This window comes from Triticum urartu, chromosome 6A, assembly GCF_056163025.1.
Source record: "Triticum urartu cultivar PI428250 chromosome 6A, HENAU_Tu73, whole genome shotgun sequence".
Classification (NCBI taxonomy): domain Eukaryota; kingdom Viridiplantae; phylum Streptophyta; class Magnoliopsida; order Poales; family Poaceae; genus Triticum; species Triticum urartu.
Window position 1 is genome coordinate 187573604 of NC_141878.1, and position 25243 is coordinate 187598846.

At 44.4% G+C, this 25243-nt stretch overlaps 2 protein-coding genes across 3 annotated transcripts; one reads left to right on the forward strand and one right to left on the reverse strand.

The window, feature by feature from the left end:
* Positions 1-14956: 14956 nt before the first annotated feature.
* LOC125554566 (uncharacterized) lies at positions 14957-15766 on the forward strand. The gene has a single exon (XM_048718087.2). It carries the CDS (start codon positions 15183-15185, stop codon positions 15534-15536), a length of 354 nt encoding a protein of 117 aa, XP_048574044.2. The 5' UTR covers positions 14957-15182; the 3' UTR covers positions 15537-15766.
* A 288-nt stretch (positions 15767-16054) lies between these two features.
* LOC125550430 (subtilisin-like protease SBT3.9) lies at positions 16055-23995 on the reverse strand. 2 transcript variants are annotated; one of them, XM_048713427.2, is made up of 10 exons: positions 23764-23995; positions 23569-23660; positions 23337-23434; positions 23081-23245; positions 22349-22962; positions 17637-17704; positions 17266-17532; positions 17062-17179; positions 16817-16988; positions 16055-16736 (listed from the first exon to the last, which is right to left on the reverse strand). In XM_048713427.2, exons 1-10 carry the CDS (start codon positions 23899-23901, stop codon positions 16198-16200), a joined length of 2271 nt encoding a protein of 756 aa, XP_048569384.2. In that variant the 5' UTR covers positions 23902-23995; the 3' UTR covers positions 16055-16197. The 2 variants fall into 2 exon arrangements, with proteins under 2 accessions (XP_048569384.2, XP_048569385.2); XM_048713428.2 differs by lacking the exon at positions 23569-23660 and having other exon boundaries at positions 23764-23931.
* Positions 23996-25243: the final 1248 nt, after the last annotated feature.

Consider the following 25243-nt stretch of genomic DNA (forward strand, 5'->3'; position numbering starts at 1 on the left):
GGCAATAGAAGCAAGACCAATAATTTCATCCTTACTAGGTAATTCTTCTTCATGGTGTTGTCTACTAAATTTAGAGAAATTAAATTCATGAGACATATCATCTAAACCGATAGTAACAACATCCTTTTTGCAATCTATCTTAGCATTAACAGTGTTTAAGAAGGGTCTACCAAATATAATGGGACAAAAGCTATCTTTTAGGGAACCAAGAACAAGAAAATCAGCAGGATATTTAGTTTTCCCACACAAGACTTCAACATACCTAACAATCCCCATTGGTGAAATAGTATCTCTATTGGCAAGTTTAATTATGACATCAATATCTTCTAACTCAACAGGTGCAATATCATGCATAATTTCTCTATATAGGCTAATAGGTATTGCACTAGCACTGGCACCCACATCACATAAACCATGATAACAATGATCTCCTATTTTAACAGAAATAACAGGCATGCCTACCACATGTCTAGGTTTATCTTCAGCACAAGGTTTAGCAATTCTAGCAGTTTCATCATAGAAATAAATAACATGCCCATCAATATTATCATCCAAGAGATCTTTAACAATAGCAATATCAGGTTCAACTTTAATTTTCTCAGAAGGTGTATAAGTTTTAATATTGCTTTTACGAACCACAGTTGAAGCTTTAGCATGATCCTTTATTCTGACAGGAAATGTGGTTTCTCAACATAAGAAGTAGGAACAATAGGATCATTATAAGTGATAGTCTTTTCTTCAACTTTAATAGGTGCAGCTACTTTTACTTCTATGGGAGTATGATATTTAAACCACTTCTCCTTGGGGAGATCAACATAAGTAGAAAAAGATTCATAGAAAGAAGCTACTATATCAGAGTCAAGTCCATATTTAGTGCTAAACTTACGGAAAACATCGGTATCCATAAAAGATTTAACACAATCAAACCTAGGTGTCATACCTGACTCCTTACCTTTGTCGAGGTCCCAATCTTCAGAGTTGCGTTTAATTCTTTCCAATAAATCCCATTTGAATTCAATAGTCTTCATCATAAAAGAGCTAGCACAAGAAGTATCAAGCATGGTGTGAATGCTATCAGAAAGCTGAGCATAAAAATTTTGAATAATCATTTCTCTTGAGAGCTCATGATTGGGGCATGAATATAACATTGATTTAAGCCTCCCCCAAGCTTGAGCGATGCTTTCTCCTTCGCGAGGCCAAAAATTATATATATAATTGCGATCACGATGAACAAGATGCATAGGATAAAACTTCTGATGAAATTCCAATTTCAATCGTTTGTAGTTCCATGACCCCGTATCATCACATAGCCTATACCATGTCGATGCATCTCCCTTCAAAGATAAAGGGAAGACCTTCTTCTTAACAACATCTCCAGGTACACCTGCAAGCTTAAATAATCCACAAACTGCATCCACATATATTAGATGCTCATCAGGATGCTTTGTTCCATCTCCTACAAAAGGATTAGCTAGCAGTTTTTCTATCATACCTGAAGGAACTTCGAAGCAGACATTTTCATTTTCAGTAGGTTCAGTAGGTTGAGGAGCAACTCTTTGCTCTACTGGTCGGGATGAAGATACTCCGAACAAGCCCCTCAGAGGATTACTTTCCATAGTAACAAGTGACAGTAAATTTCAGCACACTATATAAATTTTTCCTTACCAAATTCCACCTACCAAAAGCGCTTCACTCCCCGGCAACGGCGCCAGAAAAGAGTCTTGATGACCCACAAGTATATGTGATCTATCGTAGTCCTTTTGATAAGTAAGAGTGTCGAACCCAACGAGGAGCAGAAGGAAATGATAAGCGGTTTCCAGCAAGGTATTCTCTGCAAGTACTGAAATAAGTGGTAACAGATAGTTTTGTGATAGGATAATTTGTAACGAGCAACAAGTTACAAAAGTAAATAAAGTGCAGCAAGGTGGCCCAATCCTTTTTGTAGCAAAGGACAAGCCTGGACAAACTCTTATATAGAGAAAGGCGCTCCCGAGGACACATGGGAATATCGTCAAGCTAGTTTTCATCACGTTCATATGATTCGCGTTCGGTACTTTGATAATTTGGTATGTGGGTGGACCGGTGCTTGGGTACTGTCCTTACTTGGACAAGCATCCCACTTATGATTAACCTCTATTGCAAGCATCCGCAACTACAACAGAAGTATTAAGGTAAACCTAACCATAGCATGAAACATATGGATCCAAATCAGCCCCTTACGAAGCAACGCATAAACTAGGGTTTAAGCTTCTGTCACTCTAGCAACCGATCATCTACTTATTACTTCCCAATGCCTTCCTCTAGGCCCAAATAATGGTGAAGTGTCATGTAGTCGACGTTCACATAACACCACTAGAGGAGAGACAACATACACCTCATCAAAATATCAAACGAATACCAAATTCACATGACTACTAATAGCAAGACTTCTCCCATGTCCTCGGGAACAAACGTAACTACTCACAAAGCATATTCATGTTCATAATCAGAGGGGTATTAATATGCATATAGGATCTGAGCATATGATCTTCCACCAATTAAACCAACTAGCATCAACTACAAGGAGTAATTAACACTACTAGCAACCTACTAGCACCAATCCCAGACTTGGAGACAAGAATTGGATACAAGAGATGAACTAGGGTTTTGAGGGGAGATGGTGTTGATGGATATGTTGATGGAGATTGCCCTCTCCCGATGAGAGGAGCGTTGGTGATGACGATGGCGATGATTTCCCCCTCCCGGAGGGAAGTTTCCCCGGCAGAACAGCTCCGCCAGAGCCCTAGATTGGTTCCGCCAAGGTTCCGCCTCGTGGCGGCGGAGTTTCGTCCGAGAAGATGGCTTATGATTTTTTTCTCATTGAAAGACTTCATATAGCAGAAGATGGACATCAGAGGGCCACCAGGGGGCCCATGAGGTAGGGGGCGCGCCCAGCGGGGTAGGGCGCGCCCCCACCCTTGTGGGCAGGGTGTGGCCTCCCTGGTGAACTTCTTGTGCTCGGTATTTTTTATATATTCTGAAAACGTCTTCCGTGAAGTTTTAGGACTTTTGGAGCTGTGCAGAATATGTCTCTAATATTTGCTCCTTTTCCAGCCCAGAATCCCAGCTGTCGGCATTCTCCCTCTTTATGTAAACCTTGTAAAATAAGAGAGAATAGGCATACGTATGGTGACATAATGTGTAATAACAGCCCATAATGCAATAAATATCGATATAAAAGCATGATGCAAAATGGACGTATCACTGAGTCATTTTACCCCCTCTAGTCACAACTCTAACATCATTATCATTTTTCTTATTATTCAATTCATTGAGCAAATCATCTTGTGCTTTAAGCACTTGTTCTACTTGAGTGGTAACCATAGAAGCATGTTTACTAATAAGTTTAAGGTCACCTTTAACTCTAGACATATAATCACTCAAGTGTTCAATCATGTAAGCATTACGTTTCAATTGTCTACCAACATAAGCATTAAAGTTTTCTTGTTTAATAATAAAATTACCAAACTCATCCAAGCATTGGCTAGCAGACTTATTACGAGGAATATCACCTTCATCAAATCTATAGAGAGAATTTACCTTTACTACCTGTGTCGGGTTATCAAGACCATGTATTTCTTCAATAGGTGGTAAATTCTTAACATCTTCAACTTTAATACCTTTTTCTTTCATAGATTTCTTTGCCTCTTGCATATCTACGAGACTAAGAAATATAATACCCCTTTTTTTGGAGTTGGCTTAGGAGTTGGTTCAGGAAGTGTCCAATCATTATCATTACTCAACATATTATTAAATAGCAATTTAGCTTGCTCAACAGTTTTTTCCCTGAAACCACAACCAGCACAACTATCCAGGTGGTCTCTGAAAGCATCGGTTAGTCCATTATAAAAGATATCAAGTATTTCATTTTTCTTGAGAGGATGATCAGGCAAAGCATTAAGTAATCGGAGAAGCCACCCCAAGCTTGTGGGAGACTCTCTTCTTCAATTTGCACACAATTATATATTTCCCTTAAGGCAGCTTGTTTTTTATGAGCGGGGAAATATTTAGCAAAGAAGTAATAAATCATATCCTGGGGACTATGCACACAACCAGGATCAAGAGAATTAAACCATGTTTTATCATCACCCTTTAATGAGAACGGAAGTAACTTAAGAATATATTAGTAACGAATTTTTTTCTCATTAGTGAATAGGATGGCTATATCATTCAATTTAGTATGATGTGCCACAACATTTTCAGATTCATAGCCATAAAAAGGATCAGATTCAACCAAAGTAATTAACTCAGGATCAACAGAGAAATCATAATCCTTGTCAGAAATATAGATAGGTGAAGTAGCAAAAGGAGGGTCATATTTCATTCTACATTCAAAGATTTTTTCTTTCAGCTTAGCTAACAGTTTGTTAAGATCATATATATCTTTGCAAGCTAAAAGATCTCTAGCAGTTTGTTCATCCATAACATAACCCTCAGGTACATCAGGCAATTCATTTCTAGGGGGAGAATCTTCATCATCACTTTCATCAATAGTATCAGTTTTAATAATTTCATTCTCTCTAACCCCGGCAAGTTGTTCATCAAGAAATTCACCTAATGGCACAGTTTTATCAAACATAGAAGTAGTTTCATCATAAGCATCATGCATAGCAGAAGTGGCATCATCAATAACATGCGACATACCAGAATCAATAGCAGGAGTAGGTGTCGCAAGTTTACTCGAAACAGAAGGAGAATCAAGTGCAGAGCTAGATGGCAGTTCCTTACCTCCCCTCGTAGTTGAGGGAAAAATCTTGGTTGTTTCATCTTTCAAGTTCCTCATAATGATCAACAGATATAAATCCCAAGTGACTCAAGGAATAGAGCTATGCTCCCCAGCAACGGCGCCAAAAAATAGTCTTGATAACCCACAAGTATAGGGGATCACAACAGTTTTCGAGGGTAGAGTATTCAACCCAAATTTATTGATTTGACACAAGGGGAGCCAAAGAATATTCTCAAGTATTAGCAGCCGAGTTGTCAATTCAACCAAACCTGGAAGACTTAATATCAACAGCAAAGTATTTAGTAGCAACAGTAGTATGGAAGTAACGGTAGCGATGGCAAAAGTAACAGTAGCAGTTTTTGTAGTAACCGTAACAGTGGAAACGGAAAAGTAACTAAGCAAAGATCAATATTTGAAAAGCTCGTAGGCAATGGATCAGTGATGGATAATTATGTCGGATGTGATTCCTCATGCAATAGTTATAACATAGGGTGACACAGAACTAGCTCCAGTTCATCAATGTAATGTAGGCATGTATTCCGAATATAGTCATACATGCTTATGGAAAAGAACTTGCATGACATCTTTTCTCCTACCATCCCGTGGCAGCGGGGTCCTATTGGAAACTAAGGGATATTAAGGCCTCCTTTTAATAGAGTACCGGACCAAAGCATTAACACTTAGTGAATACATGAACTCCTCAAACTACGGTCATCACCGGGAGTTGTCCCGATTATTGTCACTTTGGGGTTACCGGATCATAACACATAGTAGGTGACTGTTGACTTGCAAAATAGGATCAAGAACTCGCATATATTCATGAAAACATAATAGGTTCAGATCTGAAATCATGGCACTCGGGCCCTAGTGACAAGCATTAAGCATAGCAAAGTCATAGCAACATCAATCTTAGAACATAATGGATACTAGGGATCAAACCCTAACAAAACTAACCCGATTACATGATAAATCTCATCCAACCCATCACCGTCCAGCAAGCCTACAATGGGATTACTAACACACGGTGGTGAACATCATGAAATTGGTGATGGAGAAAGGTTGATGATGACGATGGCGACAGATTCCCCTCTCCGGAGCCCCGAACGGACTCCAGATCAGCCCTCCCGAGAGAGATTAGGGCTTGACGGCGGCTCAATATCGTAAAATGCGATGAATCCTTCTCTCTGATTTTTTCTCTCCCCGAACGTGAATATATAGAGTTGTAGTTGATGTCGGTGGAGCCTCAAGGGGACCACGAGGCAGGGGGCGCAACCTAGGAGGCGCGGCCTGCACCCTCGTGGACAGGGTGTGGGCCCCCTGGTGTTGATTCTTTTGCCAGTATTTTGTATTAATTCCAGAACGTGTCTCTGTTGATTTTCAGGTCATTCCGAGAACTTTTATTTCTGCACAAAAATAACACCATGGCAATTCTGCTGAAAACAGCTTTAGTCCGGGTTAGTTCCATTCGAACCATGCAAGTTAGAGTCCAAAACAATGTCAAAAGTGTTTGGAAAAGTAGATACGTTGGAGACATATCACACACCACAAAAGAGTTACATCATATGGATCTCCAAGAGACCATTGTATTGAGAATCAAGAGAGAGAGAGAGATGAAGCAATCTAGCTACTAACTACGGACCTGAAGGTCTACAAAGAACTACTCACGCATCATCGGAGAGGCACCAATGGAGGTGGTGAACCCCATCCGAGATGGTGTCTAGATCGAATCTAGTGGTTTTGGACTTTGCGGCGGCTAGATGAATATTTCGTCGACTCCCCTAGGAGCCTAGATGTTTGGCACTATGTCAATAGGTTAGTACCAAAAATGATATAAAATGACTATAAAATGATTATAAAACATCCAAGATTGATAATAAAATAGCATGGAACAATAAAAAATTATAGATACGTTGGAGACGTATCAGTCCCATGCAAGAAATGGGAATGAAATTCAAACATCTGGGCGTCGTGGCTCGGCCGGACTTGGTTTTTTAATTCCTGTAAATCCAAAACACGCCTGAAAATCATGAAACTTGGCATGGTGTCATGACATGGCACCAACATGTTGTGGTAAATTTTTTGGCCGAATTGGGACAAGTTTTGGTATAAGCTTCTTGCAAAGCGGAGCTTCTCTCAAGAAGGCTCGTGGTTCCGAGAGGGAACGTGTCACCTCCGTGTGTGAAACAACATACACTGCCTTCTCCCATCTGATTTTTTTACATAGGTAGATTAGACCAAATAGAAGTATCGTGCTAAATTTTGGAATTATTCCGGGTTTGTTTGGTCTTTTTTATACATTAATTGAATTTCTGGGCATTTAATGTGCATAATTCAAATTTGAACTACAAGCACATGCTCCAGTGCACCAAAGTTGGTTGAAAAATACATTGTGTCCTTGGGTGAATTTCTAGGTCCCATGCAAGAAATGGGAATGAAATTCAAACATCTGGGCGTCGTGGCTCGGCTGGAAATATTGAGAAACTTGGTTTTTTTAGTTCCTGTAAATCCAAAACACGCCTAAAAATCATGAAACTTTGCATGGTGTCATGACATGGCACCGACATGTTGTGGTAATTTTTCTGTATGATTTGCGAAGACGCACACATTAATAATCAACAAAGTCATTTTGGAACAAGTGTTGTCATGTTACAAATCGGAAACACAAGTATTATTGAAACTGTGGGCATTCTACGTACCAATTACGTGCCGCCACGCGTCCCCTTTTTTATTGGCTAGGAGGTGTCGTGCGGGGTAGCTATTTGAGTACGGGAGGTGTGCGATCAGACCCCTGCGCGTGCTCATCGGGAGGAGAGCCCTTTGACCTCTATCCACCGCGCACCTCCCTCCCAACGTCTCCATTAATGGCGTCTGAGCCCCTATTTCATGGCGTGGCTATGTCTCACTGGACTGAGATTTAAGAGAGAAAAAAGAAAATCTAAAAAGGAAGTTTTGCACGGATCTTGATGTAAGATCCGATGGACCTATATAGCATCGACGCGACTTATAGCAAGGCTGATGAATATAAGGACAATGATAGTGGATAATAATTGTCTTACAAATTTAGGAACATGATTAAAAAAGCCACATGCGGCAACGCCCGAAATACACAAGGGCAAAAGAAGAAGGAAGACAACGATCTGGCTCATTGATCTCTACTTTCTTGATGCGTTGCTGCAGCCCGCAGGAACTAGTCTCCACGGCGAGCGGCGAGCGGTTCTTTCTTATCCTCAAGATGCTGCTTGAGAGCATCCACGGATTCCTCCACCAACCTTCTACGCTTGATGCGCAGCATGGCATTCTCGTCCATAAGTTTCTCGACGATGACGCTGGTCCTCTTCAGCAAGGCAGTGGTCTCCTCCTGCTGCTCCGCACTTCCGACGATCTTCGCCCTCAGCAGGTCGCGCTCGGCCCGGAGCTTCGTATTGCTCTCCCTTACTTGCCGAATGACGCCGGTAACCTGTTCAAACGAGGCGTTCATGTCGTCCTGCAACCTCGCCCAGCCGGAGATCTGATCCATCTGGCTACGGACGATCGCATACATGCGCCTGTAAGAGTCCTCGCCTACCCACAAGACATTTTCCCAGGCTGTCGCGGTGTGGGAGGACATCTCTGCTGCATTCACAGCACCGCGGGACATCTCCGCTGCTTCCGCGGCGCGGCCGGACCAGTCTGTTGCGTTGACGGCGCGACCGGACCTCATGCTGCTTCGGTGGCGCTGTGGGACCTCTATGCTACTACGGCCGTGCGACGGGACATGTCAGCTGCTTTTGCGGCGAGGCGGGACATCTCTCGTGCTTCTGCTTCCATGCTCGCGTCTCCTTGGTGGAAATCTCTCGACCCAGAACTCATGCTAGCCATGGCAGACGCAAGGGAACGATGATGAATGACTTGTTTGTTTTTGTGGATGAGGAGTTGAGGAAGAATGTGCAGTCATCTTGGAGTAGTAGTATCTATAACCGAGTACTAATACGCTCCGAAGTGGGAAACCATTTAGGTTTTGATCGGTGTGAACAGGTTTGCAATTAAATATAGCGTGGTAGTAATTTGGAATGTGATGGGATGCAGGCTCAAAATTTATTGGCGGTTTCATAATTTCTAAGTGCGGCACTATTCCCAGACGACGTAACGTGGGCACGTTTTCTCGAACGCATACGTGGTGTTCGCACCATAGGGTGCACCGTAATAGGCAATGTCAGCACACGTCTTGTTCCAACAACCGTGCGCGCTCGTTATTACCATCGCGCACGCTTATTTTAATAAGAATGTGTGCCCGTCTAGTGCACACACGTTGATCTATCTAACTATTTTTGTTTGTTATGGCTAATAGCAAACAGTTCATCTGTGTGAAGTGTATGCCATCAATCGCAGACACTTTGATCTAGCTGACCGTTTTTGTTCTATTGCCTAATCGCAAATAGTTAATCCTTCTAAAGTGTATGCCCTCAATCGCACACACCTTTATCTAGCTGCTCATTTTTGTTGTTCCTCCTCATCACAAACAGTTAATCCAAGTGAACTGTATGTCTTATATCACACACGCCTTCATCTGGCTGCATGTTTTTTTTTGTTTTGCCTCATCGCAAATAGTTCATTGAACTAAACCGTATGCCCCTCATCGCACACGTAACTAAAACCGGAACCGTGTTTGATGCATCCGTCATCGCAAACGTTTTGCACCTTTTTGACGGTTTTTTACATCACCGTTTGCGATGAATGCATCGCACACGGTTTCGTCAAATGGTCTCTGATCATAGTGTCGCGTTAGCAGCATCATGCAGTAGTGAGTGCCAGTCTTAGTAGTCATATTATTGGATGGAGCAAATGCCAGAAATTCCAGTTGCATGGGGTCCACCTCTCTAACTTCACAAACTGATGTATGTTGTTGGCTGATAACCTCCAAACTCATATCTATTACTGGTAGGTCTTGATTGGCTGGAGGGTGCAAAAAGCAACATGATCAGGCTGTGGGTTGTTTTCAGTAGCTATCAGTTGTTGTTGGGCCTCTGGAAGCAGTAGTGAGCCTAGCCCAACAGGATCAAACGCCATATTCAAATCAGGAATATCTGGTTGTGGTGGCTGAAGGAAATATGCCCTAGAGGCAATAATAAAGTTGTTATTTTATATTTCCTTATATCATGATAAATGTTTATTATTCATGCTAGAATTGTATTAACTGGAAACTTGGTACATGTGTGGATACATAGACAAAACACCGTGTTCCTAGTAAGCCTCTACTAGACTAGCTCGTTAATCAAAGATGGTTAAGTTTCCTAACCATAGACATGTGTTGTCATTTGATAAACGGGATCACATAATTAGGAGAATGATGTGATGGACAAGACCCATCCGTTAGCTTAGCATAATGATCGTTACGTTTTATTGCTATTGCTTTCTTCATGACTTATACATATTCCTTTGACTATGAGATTATGCAACTCCCGGATACCGGAGGAATACCTTCTGTGCTATCAAACATCACAACGTAACTGGGTGATTATAAAGATGCTCTACAGGTATCTCTAAAGGTGTTTGTTGGGTTGGCATAGATCGAGATTAGGATTTATCACTCCGAGTATCGGAGAGGTATCTCTAGGCTCTCTCGGTAATGCACATCATAATAAGCCTTGCAAGCAATGTGACTAATGAGTTAGTTGCGGGATGATGCATTACGGAATGAGTAAAGAGAATTGCCAGTAACGAGATTGAACTAGGTATGAAGATATCGATGATCGAATCTTGGGCAAGTAACATACCGATGACAAAGGGAATAACGTATGTTGTCATTACGGTACGACCGATAAAGATCTTCGTAGAATATGTGGGAACCAATATGAGCATCCAGGTTCTGCTATTTTTTATTGACCGGAGAGGTGTCTCAGTCATGTGTACATAGTTCTCGAACCCGTAGGGTCCGCACGCTTAGCGATCGATGACGATTTTTATGTGATTTGGTGACCGAATGTTGTTCGGAGTCCCGGATGAGATCACAGACATGACGAGGAGTCACGAAATGGTCGAGAGGTAAAGTTTCATATATATGACGATAGTATTCAGACACCGGAAGTGTTCTGGGGGTACCGGGTACATATCGGGTCACCGGAAGGGGTTTCGTGCACCCCCCTGGCAAAGATATGGGCCTTATTGGGTCAAGGGCGGGATAGACCAGACCCTATGGGCTGGTGCGCCCCCATATAGGCCGAATAGGAAGGGGAAAGGAAAAGGGGAAGAGAGAAGGAAGGGGAGGCAATTCGGCCTCCCCCTTCCTTCCCTCCTCTCTCTCCTTTCCTTCCCTCTCTGGAAAAGATGGTAGGGGGCGAATTGGACAAGGCCCACAAGTAGGATTCCTCCTACTTGGGGCGCCCCATGGCTGTCCCCCTCCCCCTCACACCTATATATATGTTGGGAGGGGGAGCCTAGAACACACAACAAAGATTGTTATTAGCCGTGTGCGGCGCCCCCCTCCACAGTTTACTCCTACGCTCATATTATCGTAGTGCTCAGGCGAAGCCCTGCGCGGATCACTTCACCATCACCGTCACCACGCCATCGTGCTGATGAAACTCTCCCTCGACACTTTTCTGGATCAAGAGTTCAAGGGACGTCATCGAGCTAAACGTGTGCAGAACTCGGAGGTGTCGTACGTTCGGTGCTTGAGCGGTCGGAACGAGAAGAAGTTTGACTACAACAACCGCGTTGTCAAATGCTTCCGCTTTTGGTCTGCGAGGGTACGTGGACACACTCTCCCCCTCTCGTTGCCATCTCCTAGATATATCTTGCGTGAGCGTAGGAAATTTTTGAAATTGCATGCTACGTTCCCCAATAGTGGCGCCAACGGGCCATTTGCAGAGGCAGAAAAATTATCTGCTGGGCCTCCCGAAATAGTTATACTGTTGTTGGCATTGACTTCACCATCATTTTATTCTGCGTTGAGTGGTTCTATTAACTCATTGAGAGCAAGGAATTCTCCCTGATGGAGTTCCAAATCAATCTCATTTTCTTGTGGCATGGCCCAGTGGCCCCAACCAGGTAGCTCAACTTCCTCCTCATTCTTAGGAGGTTGCTCTTCTTCCATATATAGCCTGGTTATCAATCTCAATTCAGTGCAAGATGAAGGTTAACTTGATGAGCCTCTGGTTGATTGTGTGTGGGGTGGAGATCATCATGCTCATGTTGTTGTAAAGGTCCTAGAAAGTGATTATGTTGATTAGGATGATAAACAACTTGTGGTGGTATTGGATGAGGATTATCCTGTGGTTGAACTGGATCTTCATCTGGTGGCACTACCCCTAGGATATCACTGAGTTTCTCAACTCTCACTTTAACCATGAGATTGGCCCTTGAGATTGGCCCTTGTACTCCTAACTCTGTCCCATGTGAGAAACTTGCCAAATTTGTTAACTGCATTACTCAGTTCCTGAATGTTCCTTCTGTCAAATGGGTACCCACACATTAAGATCCAAACATCTTTGTTTTGTACTAAACTTCTCCAGTTCAGACCTTGATTGTGCTTTTGGAAGATGACATGCACATCGGTGAACAGACGTGGGTTGTACTATCAAAGACACTGTTCAACTTAACATATGCCTACCCGAACGGGCACGGCTCAATCTCAGAAAATCCCAGTCTTTTGACCTCAAAAAAGTCAGATAATACCTCTCTGATGGTGTTGAAGGCGACTGGCAGATTCAGCATTGGCACAATCGTCACAATCGCCCAGTCCTCGTGGGTGGGTGGTGCTGCTCCGGTGATGACCCGAACCCTAGTAGGTCTTCCTTCCACCTGGATGCTCTGATGATTCGGAGGCAAAAACGGGGTGGGATCAAAAGGGAATGCGGCCATGTTTGAGGGGGTTTGTGAGGTCATCGATGGATGAATGCGGGATGGAAGATTAGGGTGGATAACCGCAATAAGGAGGCACTGGGTGGTGGAGTTTTGGGAAGTCCTTCGATGTTGGTTGTCTTCCCAGTGTGATTGCAGAGAGGCATTAATTGAGAAATCCTGGTTGGTCGGCTGATAGATTACCTGTGTAGTCTCAATCGCGGGAACAGTGGCATTCTATCTCAGGAATTCAATCGTCAAGTGCTTAGTTGGGCCGGGGCTTGCGGTTGCGTTATGCTGGGCTGGGTGTGACAGTCTCGGGCAATGTGGCCCCAACGCTTACAGGACCGACATTTGATACGATTGGTGCAGCTGGGCCGGGAGTGGCCCGATAGCAGGCAACATACACATAACGCATTTTGTGCATCATTTTGAACATGCGAAGATCCTACCCTATGATTAGTAACTGCAACATTGATGGTGTTCGTACCAGGGGGCCTAAATCGATCCGGAGATGGGGCGGAGTTTGAAAAAATGGCATGAGTAGGGGAAGATCTAGTGGCTGCATTGCTATGATCAGAATACGTCCCCGGTGATCTAAGAGCTTGGAGGTAATATTTTCTAGGATGCTTGCAAAAATGTGGGTCCATTCATCTTCTTTCTCCTAGAGGTATTGATCTAACTCCCAGCAAGAGTTGGGTCCCCCATTGCCCCAGAGCAGAAAATTGACATTGAGCATAGGGATAGTGATGTTACCTCCCTTGATGATGGAGAAACCTACTTCCTTGGATGAGACAAAGAATTTGCAAGACCAATTTTGAAGCCGTTGGACTTTGAAGAGGGAGGCATGACCACCGAAGCGGGATAGAAGAACTGTGCTTACAGATTCTTCTGTGAGTCTGATTTGAGACCGAGTGAACTTAGCAACTAGTAGAAATTCCTCCAGATCTTTACCCTCTATGAAGTTGATTGGGACGCCCCATTTTTCTCCAGACTTCCGCAGCAAAGTCCCGACCAATGTCAAAGTTGAGATCTGCAAGAGCCATGATGTCGTGACGGCAGAGGGAATTGGATGTGTTGGATTGAGCGAGGGTGGCTAGGGTCACCGGTGATCTTACCGGTGAAGATCGTGGACGCCAGGGCCGGAGTGGCCACCGGCGGGCTAGGAAAGGGGGCTAGGATCTCCCCATGTTTTTGCTTGCGAGACACAAATGTATTTTAGGCCAATCGTTAGATGAGATTAATTTGGAACTTAACTACCATTGCTTAGATTCATGACTTTGTCGCCATTCGGAGTGCTCCTCATCAGTGCATCTACAATAGTCACGAGACGGCCTCGACTGATGGGAATTATTCCACGGCTTGGCGTATAGGCTTCAATTCGAGGGGCGACGACGCCCCTTCAATGCCAATAAGGTTTGGAGGCTAGGATGGATCTCAAGTGTAAGTTTTTTCTTGGCTTCTTCTCAACAGGAAAGCCCTCGCTGTTGATCGCCTTGTCCTCTAAGGATGGCCTCATGATAAGGTTTACGCTTGTTGCTAGGTGGCTCTCTATTGCACACAATTTGGCACTGGACTTGTCATCCCTTAAAGATTGGTGGAACTCGAACATTGCTCACCTTGATTTGCGAAGGAGAATTTTCCAGCAAGGTGGCCAAATTGTCATGTATATTCTTTGAAATGTATGAAAGGAGCGAAATGACCACACCTTTAGCTTTAGAAAGGACGAGGCTTGCACGCTCTCTCCACGTGCTCCGTTCCGTGCTCAAATAGATGTATCTAGCACTAAAGTACATTTAGATACATCCATTTTGTGATAATTAATATGAGATGAAGGGAGTACTATAAGAGTGTAGCAAGACACATTTGATTTATTTATCTGTACTGTTGATTTATTTATTAACTATCCTTCTATAAAGAAGTATAAGAGCTTTTAGATCATTAACAGAGGGGTATTTATAATAGTTAATCCAACGGCCAGAGCAATCTCCTCCCCCACGTTCCTTTTTCAGCCAAAGTACTCTAAAATATAAAAACCCCTGTATTGTCGTCTGTCATCCCCCGATGAACCATCGTATTTTCTTCTCCCCGCGGAGGGGAGCCGTACGAGCCTGCGAAATAATCCGTGCAAGCACGGCCCCGTATTGACGATTCTGTGAACAGCGACGTGGCTGGCACAGCGGGCAGCCTCGCGTAGATGCTGGACCCCGGAGGCCGGAGGTGACTTTGACCCACGCGAGGACGGCTCGTCCACGTAAATATTCTTGGCGTCCTAGCATGCGAAGACCGATCCAGAGTCTACCGCAGGTTTCTGGAGAGAACTGTAGTCTGTTGCATGTTCTTGATCAGCTCCTCAACACCCGCTCCCAGCGTAACCGTGGCCCGTGGGGACGGTGCCCAGCCACACACGCCGAGCAACGCCCGCAACCGTCGTGACTCCCGGCTAAATCCGGCATCCCATCTCCACCTTTTAAAGCGCGCGCCGCCGGGCCTCTCGTCCCGCTCGCCAGACTTCAGCGGAAAGGAAAAGCTCCTGCACGTACCCCACGTTCGTGCCGCCTCCACACCACCCGCCGTCTACAGCATAACCAGCACGGTCATGGCGCGCGTGTCGCTGATCCTCGCCGCCGCGGTGCTCGCGTGCGCGGTGCTCGCCACCAGGCATGCAGCCGCCGCCGGGGCCGGGGCCGCCGCCGCCGCCGCCGCCGGCCCGGCAGCCCCCGCCCCCGGCGGCTTCGCCTGCAACCCACTCAAGGACAAGACGTGCAAGCTGGGGGAACCCAAGGCGCCGGAGGACACGGAGGAGGAGGGCGGGCTCGGCACGAAGCTGCCGTCCCTGACGTCCATCTCCATTCCTGGCGCCGGCAAGGTCGACCGCGACGGCGATGGAGACACCGACGAGGACGACGAGCTGCCGTCGTTCGACACCCACATGACCATCCTCGGCCACTGAGAGGATCCAAGCCTGACTTCTAAGCACATGGTTGTAGTATCTTCTTGCATTTGCGTTGCTTGTGTAGTTGTGTTGCTGCCCAGAAGAAAAAAACAGAAAAAAGGAAAAAAAGGAAAGAGATGAGAGAGTGAGCGTGTCACGATGATCCCCGCTAGCTGATGACGAAATTTGCCAGTTGCTCTTGTTTCTTGTTAATATCGTTCAAGTTCAGATATTAGTTCTAAATTCTAGTCGATTTGGCCTCGTTTTGGTCTTCCTATTATTGGCATTGAATAATGTTTGAGCTTGGTCTACAAACCCTTTTTTCCCTCCGCCAAAACGTCCTCTCGTCCCCTCCGTCTTCTTTTCTTGAGTTGGAACCTGGTTGCATCTTCCGCGGGAATTGTAGAAACTTGTATGCTTTCAACCAAAATTTGTATACTAATTTTTATGTAACCTAGCTCAATTTTGTACAAACTTGTCTGATATATATAGTCAAAAGTTATGAGCACTTAGACTAATTGAAAAGTAGAAAGATGTAGCAGTCTCTTCACAAACAAGAATTAAAATATAAGTAGTACATTCCCTAATGATGTATATATAGGATCTTCAATGTTTTTTCAACAATTCATATGACAATCGCTCAAGTGCATGAATAAGGTATACACATAACTAGTTGAATTTATGATGTATCTCTCACAAAGTCTTGTACAACAGTTTGCACTGCAATAGGAATTCTCACTGAGTGGGTATTTTCATCCGGCCATGTCAAACTCCCAAAGGTGTACCCACCTTGCACTCTCTTCCTTGCTATGAACATCACCGTAAACATCATGCTTTTGCTACCACCTCTTGTAAAACTGATCATAGATGGCTCCACAGTTACGATTATACCTGCGGGAGCCTCAACCGTCACTCGGTAAGTTGCTTCAACTGGCCCGACATTCATGACAGTGTGCCGGACTGTGATATTGTCTATGATGTCTGGCATGGCGATTGATGGAAGGTTAAGATTGCTGATATAGGACTTACAGTCATCTAACAATTCATTGGTGCAATTTAAGAACTTGTTGTAATCTCTTGCATTCATGCCGTAAACCAAGCCAGGGTCAATGGCCTTATCTGGATCTATATGGCCACCGCCAAAGTCGAATGGGTCGGCTAGTTTCCTCGAGACACCCTCTGCTTGGATCAGCACACCGAAATGATCGGTCACGGAAGCTACAACCATGCCACACACACAAGGTTTAGTCATACTACAATGTTGAGAAGAATTTCTTGTATCGTTCTCATGTGCATACCTGTAGTGATGATGGCAGACTTTATCATGGCAGGGGACCAATCCGGGTGAGCTGACTTAAGTAGTGCAACCACCGTGGATACATGCGGACACGCCATGGATTTCCCGGACATGAACACATAAGTGTTGCCCTTGGCTGCCAAGATGCTGACCCCAGGTGCAGCAACATCTGGCTGTTCATACGTAGGGATGTTTAACATCGTTTAACCTACTGTATAATGTTGTTTCATGTTATAAAGATGATACCTTGAGTATTCCTGGGAACGCGGCACTCGGGCCTCTTGATGAGAATGAGGCGACCATCGGCGACAACACTTGGTTCCCAATAACACTCATGGCAGGAGACACCTTCACCACTGGATTCCTATCAAGTCGTATGCCAAATATGAACTTCTTACAAGGAAAAAAAGCACGGCCCCTATTTTGTTGGACAATGCGACATGTACTCACTTTGTTTTATCCAAATATGCGAGAATTGTGTGCGCGATTTCGAAGTCCACCATTACACATGCCATGTTGCCTTTACACATGGTCAAGATGTCAAGGATGTTGGCATCATATTGCGCAAAGATAAGGCCCTTCGCGCCGGCCTCCATTGTACGATTTATCACAATAGGAAGTGCTAGCCGAGGTGGTGTAATGGCCGCCTCTGCCGGTGCATAGCACAGAACAATTTTACCAGTGATGTTGCTTGACGCAAGCGACTGCATGCTACAGCTGCATAAAACAAATAAATTGAACACCGTTCATAATCATTGTGATTTTAGACAAAGAACAAAATGGGAAACCAAAATGTGTCAAGTGATGCTTTATTTCATTACCTCCTCGCGTAAACAAGGGTCTTAAAGTCACTGATGTTCATAGATGCATTGTTCTGAAGAGATTGCCCCTGCGTTTGAAGTCAAACAACCTGATGTAGTGTTAACTATGAGAGGAGATAGTGTCGAGGGAGCTCCTATACGACGCTTTATGCGCCGATTCAGGCATTTGGCGCTCACTGCCGCACCTGGTGGGCCGACCCACGAACACCCAACGTAGAGAAAATGTATTTATAACACGATCCCCCCCCCCCCCCCCACCACACACACACACACAAAGAAAAAAGTGGCTCTCGTGAGGAACCGACCTTGCGCCGTTTAGCTCCACTGTAGGTCGCCTAACCACTAGAGCTACAAGGTGCTACTCGATGATTGTAGGGTCAACTATTTAAGAACAAACTGTAGCCGCGCTTTGAAAAAGGTTCATCAATTTCAAAAAATTCACAAATTTGATTTTTTTTATTGATTTTAAAAAATATTCACAAATTTGAAAAAGGTCAATCAATTTTGAAAAATAGTTCATCCATTTGAAAAAATCGCCCATTTTGGAAAAACTTCATCAATTTTGGAAAAGCTTCATCAATTTTCTTTAAAATTCTAACAAAATTTAGAAGTTGATTGATTTGAAAAAAATCATTGATTTTCAATACAAAAATTACAAATTTGAAAAATTTCATCGATTTTGAAAAATGTTCATCAATTCTGAAAAAAGTTCACAAATGTGAAAATTTTCATTGATTTTGAAAAAAACATGGATTTAAGAAAAGAAAAAGAAAAGCAAAAGGAAGAAAGGAAGAAAAAAATAAAAGGAAAAAGGGAGAAGTGATCACAACTAGAGTCGTGACCCGGGTGGTTGCTGTAGTTTATCAAGTAGAAATTAGATCCTGGGTTCAACTCATAGCGTGCAGGTTTTTGCGGTTTTAATAGGAAAAAGAAAAAGAAAAGGAAAAGGCCAAACGGGCCGGCCCCTCTCAGAGGGGGGGGGGGGGGGGGGGGGTGCACCGGTTTGCGGTTAACACCTTAATGGGTGCAACTGACATTGAATAGGAAATGCCTAGTTTCGAGGACATACCAAGTAAACATTTATCCAGGGGAGGGGGTATAATAACAAATATAAGAATAGTTATGTTGTTTGTCCGTTAGTTTTGCCACCTTTATTGCATAAATTATGGATAATGTTTTTCCTTGCAAAGCTTATAAAGAAGATAAAGGATTATGTTGACATTTCAAATATATCTTCATATGCAAAAAGAGCCACAATGAACATTCTATGTGTTGCTTCCATTAGAGCATCTCCAATTGGACCGAACTAATTTGACCCCCTATTTGTCCGCGGGCACATCTGGACAATGTCCGGGCTTGTCCACTCCGAACCCCTATTTGCCCATGCACACAGTCGTGTCCCCAAAATTGTTTGGGCACATGAATATTATTGTGTGTGTGTGTGTGTGTGAGAGAGAGAGAGAGAGAGAGAGAGAGAGAGAGGTCTAAAGTGGGTCAAGTTCGACGTGTTGGGGTGACCGGGGAACGCTCATTTCCTCCCCATATATAGGTTGGGTTTGGGGTTTCGTGGACAACCTAGATATACGAGGATGATTTGGGGTGTCCGATTGGAAAGACTATTCCTTTCTCTCTTCTGTCCGGGCACTGTCTGGACTGTCAGCTCGGATATATAGGGACAATCTGAGAGGTCCGATTGGAGATGCTCTTAGCAGCTAGTTGCTTAAAATCAGCCTCATTGGATTGATCTACATATCTCCAAAATTTAGACGACATAATTAATATTTCTATGAACATCAATATGTGGAAGTAAACTAGATATTTGAAGTTTAACATTCATAGTCACTTGGTAAATTCTTGCAAATACAAAAATTCAAAAATGAATAAGTATTATAAAATCATGTAGCATGAATATTCTTTCATCTTTATAAGTACGCTTTTCGTTCCATAATAAGAATCGCTGATTTAGTACAACTTGTACTAAATCAGAGACACGTAATATGAACCGGAAGGAGTATATATCTATAGAAAAACTTTGAAAAATATCGTTAGTTGTGCCATGGTTCGTAAAGAAGGATATCTACCCAATCAGTTGCATGTGAAGGATATCGTTAGTTGTGCCTTTACTAGTGCCAATATGTTGGCTTTTATTTTTTCGCTTGTCAAACTATCTGCGATTGGCCGTGCATTCCTATCTATGCAGAGGTCAGGTGTTACTCATTATGCTTTGTATCCGTTTGATACTATATTTTAAGTTAATAAAATCGCCCTTTAATCTAAAAAAGTAGTATGAGTTGATGACTATGTAACGCTTTATATATTATACTAGTAGCACCTAAAAGCAAGTATATAGTGGGCTTATAGCCGAGTGAGGGCTTTTGGAGGCCGAGCTCCACGGAGCTTGTTTTCAAAATATGATTTTCCACTGCGTGAAAAAATTTGAAAATGTTTGTATACACTCTCACATATGTGTATTGCGTATGTGCAAAAATTCATAACCATATACTTTCACACGTGGCGTACAGAAAAAAGACAAAAACATATTTCTAAAATGGGCCGCTTTTTTTGTTGTTGGGCCGAAATTTTGTCTTTTTTGTACAGCCTACAAAATACAAAAATTTCAAATGATTTTTCCACACGCACATGCGGAAATCTAATAAGTTTCTATGGAATTTTTTTTGAATTTATTTGAAACTTTGAAATATGACTTTTGGTTTTTTTCAAAAATACCGAGCTCCCTGGAGCTTGGCCTCCGTTGGCATTTTCCGGCTTATAGCCTACTTACATGACACTTTTGCATATGTGAAGGAGAGATATATTAAAAAGTAAGAGGAGTGGACTCTCATGCAAAAAGCCTAACTATATGCATACTTCTAGACAAATATAATAAATGCGAAGAAAGAAAAAGAGAGTAGGTAAATAAAATAGTGATGTAATAGCCAACCTTAACCCACACTACTATAGAAGTAACTATAAATGATGACAATAGATGAGACGACAGATTTCTATAGCCAATAGTTTGCTATACTATTAGCCATGCGCTCGCAAAAATAATGTTGTAAGGCTCTAGACCTACTAATATATCTAATAAATCATGACGTCAAGGAATATATAAAATTCATTTTGATAACAATGATTTTCTATTTCGGAGTCGTCTGATATTTTTAGAGGTTTGATTAAATTATACATACCATGAAGCCTAAAATTGCATGAAATGATTTTTGACAATTTTAGACGTACGTAGGAATATGCATGCATATATTTGCCAAAATCTGAATTTACCCCGGAACCATTAACATGCATTGAATTAGAACCGGTAATAAAAACAGTACTCAATAATAGTAAAACCCAACCCTCGCGTCATTTTGTAACATACATTGTACGAGTAGGTGGGCTGAACTCGCACCCCTCGCGTCGCCTCCCCCCGGGCGATGCCAGGGGGCCCAACCCTAGCGCCGCCAGCACCTCTCCCTCCACCCCCTCCTGCCGCTGCTGCCGCCGGCATGGGCCGCGGTGGCGGCGGGCCCGGTGCCAAAGGTCCTGGGCGGGGGGAGGCGGCGGATCCCATCTGAGGCGGTGGGGCGGCCCTTCTCATGAGTTCCAACGGCGGCGGCTAGGACGGAGTATCCGGGTTGTGCGGCGAGGGCCCGAGCACCATCGTCGGCGGAGCGGCGGCCCTGCATGGACGGCAACGGTGGCAGTGCCCCATCCGGCGAGGTGGGCTGTCCTGCTCGTGATGGTGACAACGGCTACTGCGGATCCAACGCCCTGTTTGGATCTGTCGCAGGGAGGCCTTTCGCCGACCGGCGGCGCGTGGAGGGACCGGTGAGGAGATGTGGATCTCCGCCGGAGTACCGACGGCAACATACGTCTTCGTGGCGAGGTTCCGTTCGGTTCCAGCCAGCCACGAGGTCGGGAAGACGTGGCTTCCGATGAAAATCGCGCCAGACTGTGGTCTTGGCGGACGATGGCGGCGTCTCAGACGTCGTTTCCTTCTGGAGGCATCGTCGTTGCAGGTCTCATCAACCTGATCGGGAAGTTCCGGGGGAAACCCTAGATCTGGGTCTACCGGATCGGACGATGACGGTGCTATCGGTATCGTTCTCCCTCATGGGGGCATCATTTTGGAGCGAGTGTTGGTTGGAGGGGACAAGAGGAGGAGCGGTGTTTCATCTGCTTCATTGATGACGGCGGATCTCGGCGGCGTGGCGCAGTGGAGACTCGGCGCCTGATGATCGGAGATGGACTCGCGCAGGAGGGTGACGCTGCCTGGCGTCATGGTGGCGTCGGCGGCAGTTGGACCGGCCAAGGTTGATGCAGTAGTACAGCTCTGAAGATGAATTCGTGCATGTGGCTGCGGCGGCCTCATACCCGGTAGGGCTCCTGGTTGAGAAGCACGCCGGACTGGTGGGTGCCCATACCCGGCAGGCGTCCTGGGTGGGACCTCAAGTATTTAGATGTTTAGGTTTGGCTGCGTGGTCTGTTTGGTATTAGGCCCAGACTTTCAGCGCCCCTACATCAACTGGATAAGGATAGCGACAGTCGTTGCTTAGTTTGGTGGCTTTAGTCTTATTGTTGTATGACTCTGTACAGTCTTGTGTCAATAATTAATAAAGTGGCCGTATGCATCGTCCAGATGCAGAGACCGGAGATCGTCCTCCTTTTCTAAAAAATAAAATAAAAGTAAAACCCAAAATTGTTTGTACGGTACTTACCATTAACTTTTGTTTACTCCCGAGCGATATCATTGTAGGGAAAGACCGGTCTATGGTGCTAGCAGCCACCGTGGTGACCCAAGGCACAGCATTCCACGCCGTTTGCGGCACAGGTCCGCCGTTCCCGGCAGAGAACACGACGGAGATCCCTCTCTCGACGGCGTGCAGCGTCTCAAAGAGCTCGCTGCCTGCCTGTCCCAGCGAAAGTGACAGCACGTCCACGCCGTCGTCTATGGCGTGGTCGAGGGCCGCAAGGACCCCCGCGTGGGAGCCCGATCCACGTGCCCCCCACAACACCTTGTAGATTGCCAGTCTGGCGCGTGGCGCCCCGCCGCGTGCCACCCCGGCGGCAAGGCCTCCGTAGCTCACGTTCGGAACCTGCCCGCCGGCGATGGTCGAGGCGACGTGCGTGCCGTGGCCGCTGAGGTCCCTGGGCGACATGTACTCTCCCTTGAGCTCCTCATCGCTCATGTCATCGCTGAACCATCGTGCGCCGATCTTTCTGTTGCAACTCGTGGCGTCGAACTGCTGTCCGGCCTGGCATGTGCCTCTCCACCTCGCCGGTACCGGACCATAGCCGCTGTCGTCAAAGCTTCGTGATTCAGGCCATATCCCTGCAGCGTGCATGCACAGACATGGAGCCGATTGATTATGTCCCCGACTCTCTGAGTCCTTTTGTTTTTCATTTGGATGTGGTGATGGTGATTTTAAGCTAGAAATGTGGTTGCAAACCTGAATCCATCACCCCGATGATGACATCTTCACCGTACTTTGCCTTTTGCAGGAGGCCTGAATCCTCTGGCGGTTGGTCGTGGTCAAGGCCGAGGAAGTCCCAGCTCCGAGTCGTGTGCGCTTCGTGGTAAATGTTGGGCCTCACACTGACAACATCAGAACATTCTACAGTGGGCGCGTGTTGATTAGTTTCTGTGGATTATGCATGTAAGATGCAATGATAACATGCTGAGGCCATCTTATGAATAATGATTACTTGCAAGTGTCGCAGCTTGAGATTCGGTGAGCATGGCGGCAAAGCCAGAAAATCCGTGCCTGTAGCTGTAAACTATCGACTTCATGGCTTCGTTCTTGCTGTTGCCAACGGAGAAAAGGTGAGCAAATTATATCAGTTTCGTTGTAATATGTATATCAGGCACTATGAACTACTAGCTACTCGCTAAAACCACGACACTTGTTATGAAAACGGAGGGAGTACTAGCTAGTACCTCCCAAAAACGGAGGTTAGTATGTCGTGGTGTGACGCGGTGACCATGGATGGATCATCATGTTTCTTCTCCCCCATGTACACTATATAGAGCTGGAATTCATGACACGATGTTTTCAAGAACTCATATCAGAACAAGACGACCGTTTTTTTTTTTGAAAAGTAAGTCTTTTGAAAGAGGAATCATGCATCTTACTTTGCTCGACGCATCCGCCTCGGAAAGAGGCGACAGTGCCGCCAGTAGCAGGGTGCAGGCGAAAGCTCTTCTCATATCCATGTCTGGTTTGGGGACAAGTGTTATGTTTGTCAAGTGAGTATCCTTTTGTTCTCTCATGTGTATTCATAAATACAGCCCCAGACATGTTCAGCCATGGGGTGCAGGTAAACAGTTCATAGACCAACACGTGAGAAAAACTACCATGTACCCGATCAGATAACCATGAAACCCAATATGGTATTCAGGTTTCTGATGTAATGACCTCGTCGACGTGTAGTTATAACTCATAGGAAAGTTGACAATCGTACGTGCAACGGAATTTCATAGAGTTTGGTAGACTTTTGGCAGAATAATAAAACATTCCACGAGCGACGAATGGTTTGGCTGATTCGTTTTTCTTATAGACAAGTTTACAGATAAGGCAATACTATCGGTTTATTGGCGATGACGTACATGCATTTTCTATTTTCTTTAAGGCCGACGTAGGGTGCCTTGGACATCCTTCTAAGCGCGTCTTTTTAAGATTCATTGCATCATGGATGACATGGAATGGCCAAGCAAGATGAAATCAACAAAGCAAGAAAATGGTATCATCAACAAATGAGAAGCAAGCCTTTAATCAACCCTTGTTCGGTTGTTCATGAGCTTTCTGACGAGTATAGCTAGTCCATTAGCAATTACTCCATCCTTTCCGGTTTATAAGGCTCAATTCAAAAATCTCACCAACCAAGATAGATGATGAGTGGTGGAATATTTTTTGTAGTTTGCAAAAGCATTCAATTAATGCTCTTATTTTCCTCAAAAAATTATGTTTACGAATGCATTAATTGCAATGTATGCATGCATAAAGTGCATGCATTGGTCAGTTTTCTCTTAATACTTGCATGCAATGATTTAATGCACCTTGAAGTCTGAACATGTGATGGGGAACAACTAAATTGAGCCTTATAAAATGGAAAAACTAAAATTTTAAGATAAGCCATATAAACCGGAAAGGAGGTAGTATATCAAAAAGACAGGGTGATACCGGAACCCCTGCCTAGTCCCTTTGAAAATGGAGAAATAAGGCGAACCAACATGTGGTTATATGGGTAGGAGGACCTTGGTATCCCCATCCCGCCAGGATTCAAGTATTAAACTTGACGTTGATGCTCGCATTTTTTTATATTTATTTCAGTCTTCTCGCTATGTGCATTAAGTGAGAGGAGACGTTTTCGTTGACTATGAAGACGTCTGTGGCGACTTCGTCAATCTTAAGATGATGTGGCGATTTAGTCTTTTAAAGATGCTCATAGGGATAGGATGCGAGTGCGTGCACTCATAGGGATGAGTGTATGTGCATATGTATTAGCGTCTCATTTATACTATGTTAAAAAAAAAGGAACCGAAAAATTAAGGACCAATCTGCTCTCCCTCTCTCATGGATTTCATAACCCAATCACATCATTTTCAGCAAGCA

Coding starts and splice junctions, on each gene's coding strand:
- LOC125554566 (XM_048718087.2), top strand. CDS start 15,183: ATGGCGCGCGTGTCGCTGATCCTCGCCGCCGCGGTGCTCGCGTGCGCG.
- LOC125550430 (XM_048713427.2), bottom strand. CDS start 23,901: ATGAGAGAACAAAAGGATACTCACTTGACAAACATAACACTTGTCCCC. Junction 23,246..23,336: donor TCAAGCTGCGACACTTGCAA/GTAATCATTATT, acceptor CGCCCACTGTAG/AATGTTCTGATGTTGTCAGT. Junction 17,533..17,636: donor ACCCTTGTTTACGCGAGGAG/GTAATGAAATAA, acceptor TGTTTTATGCAG/CTGTAGCATGCAGTCGCTTG.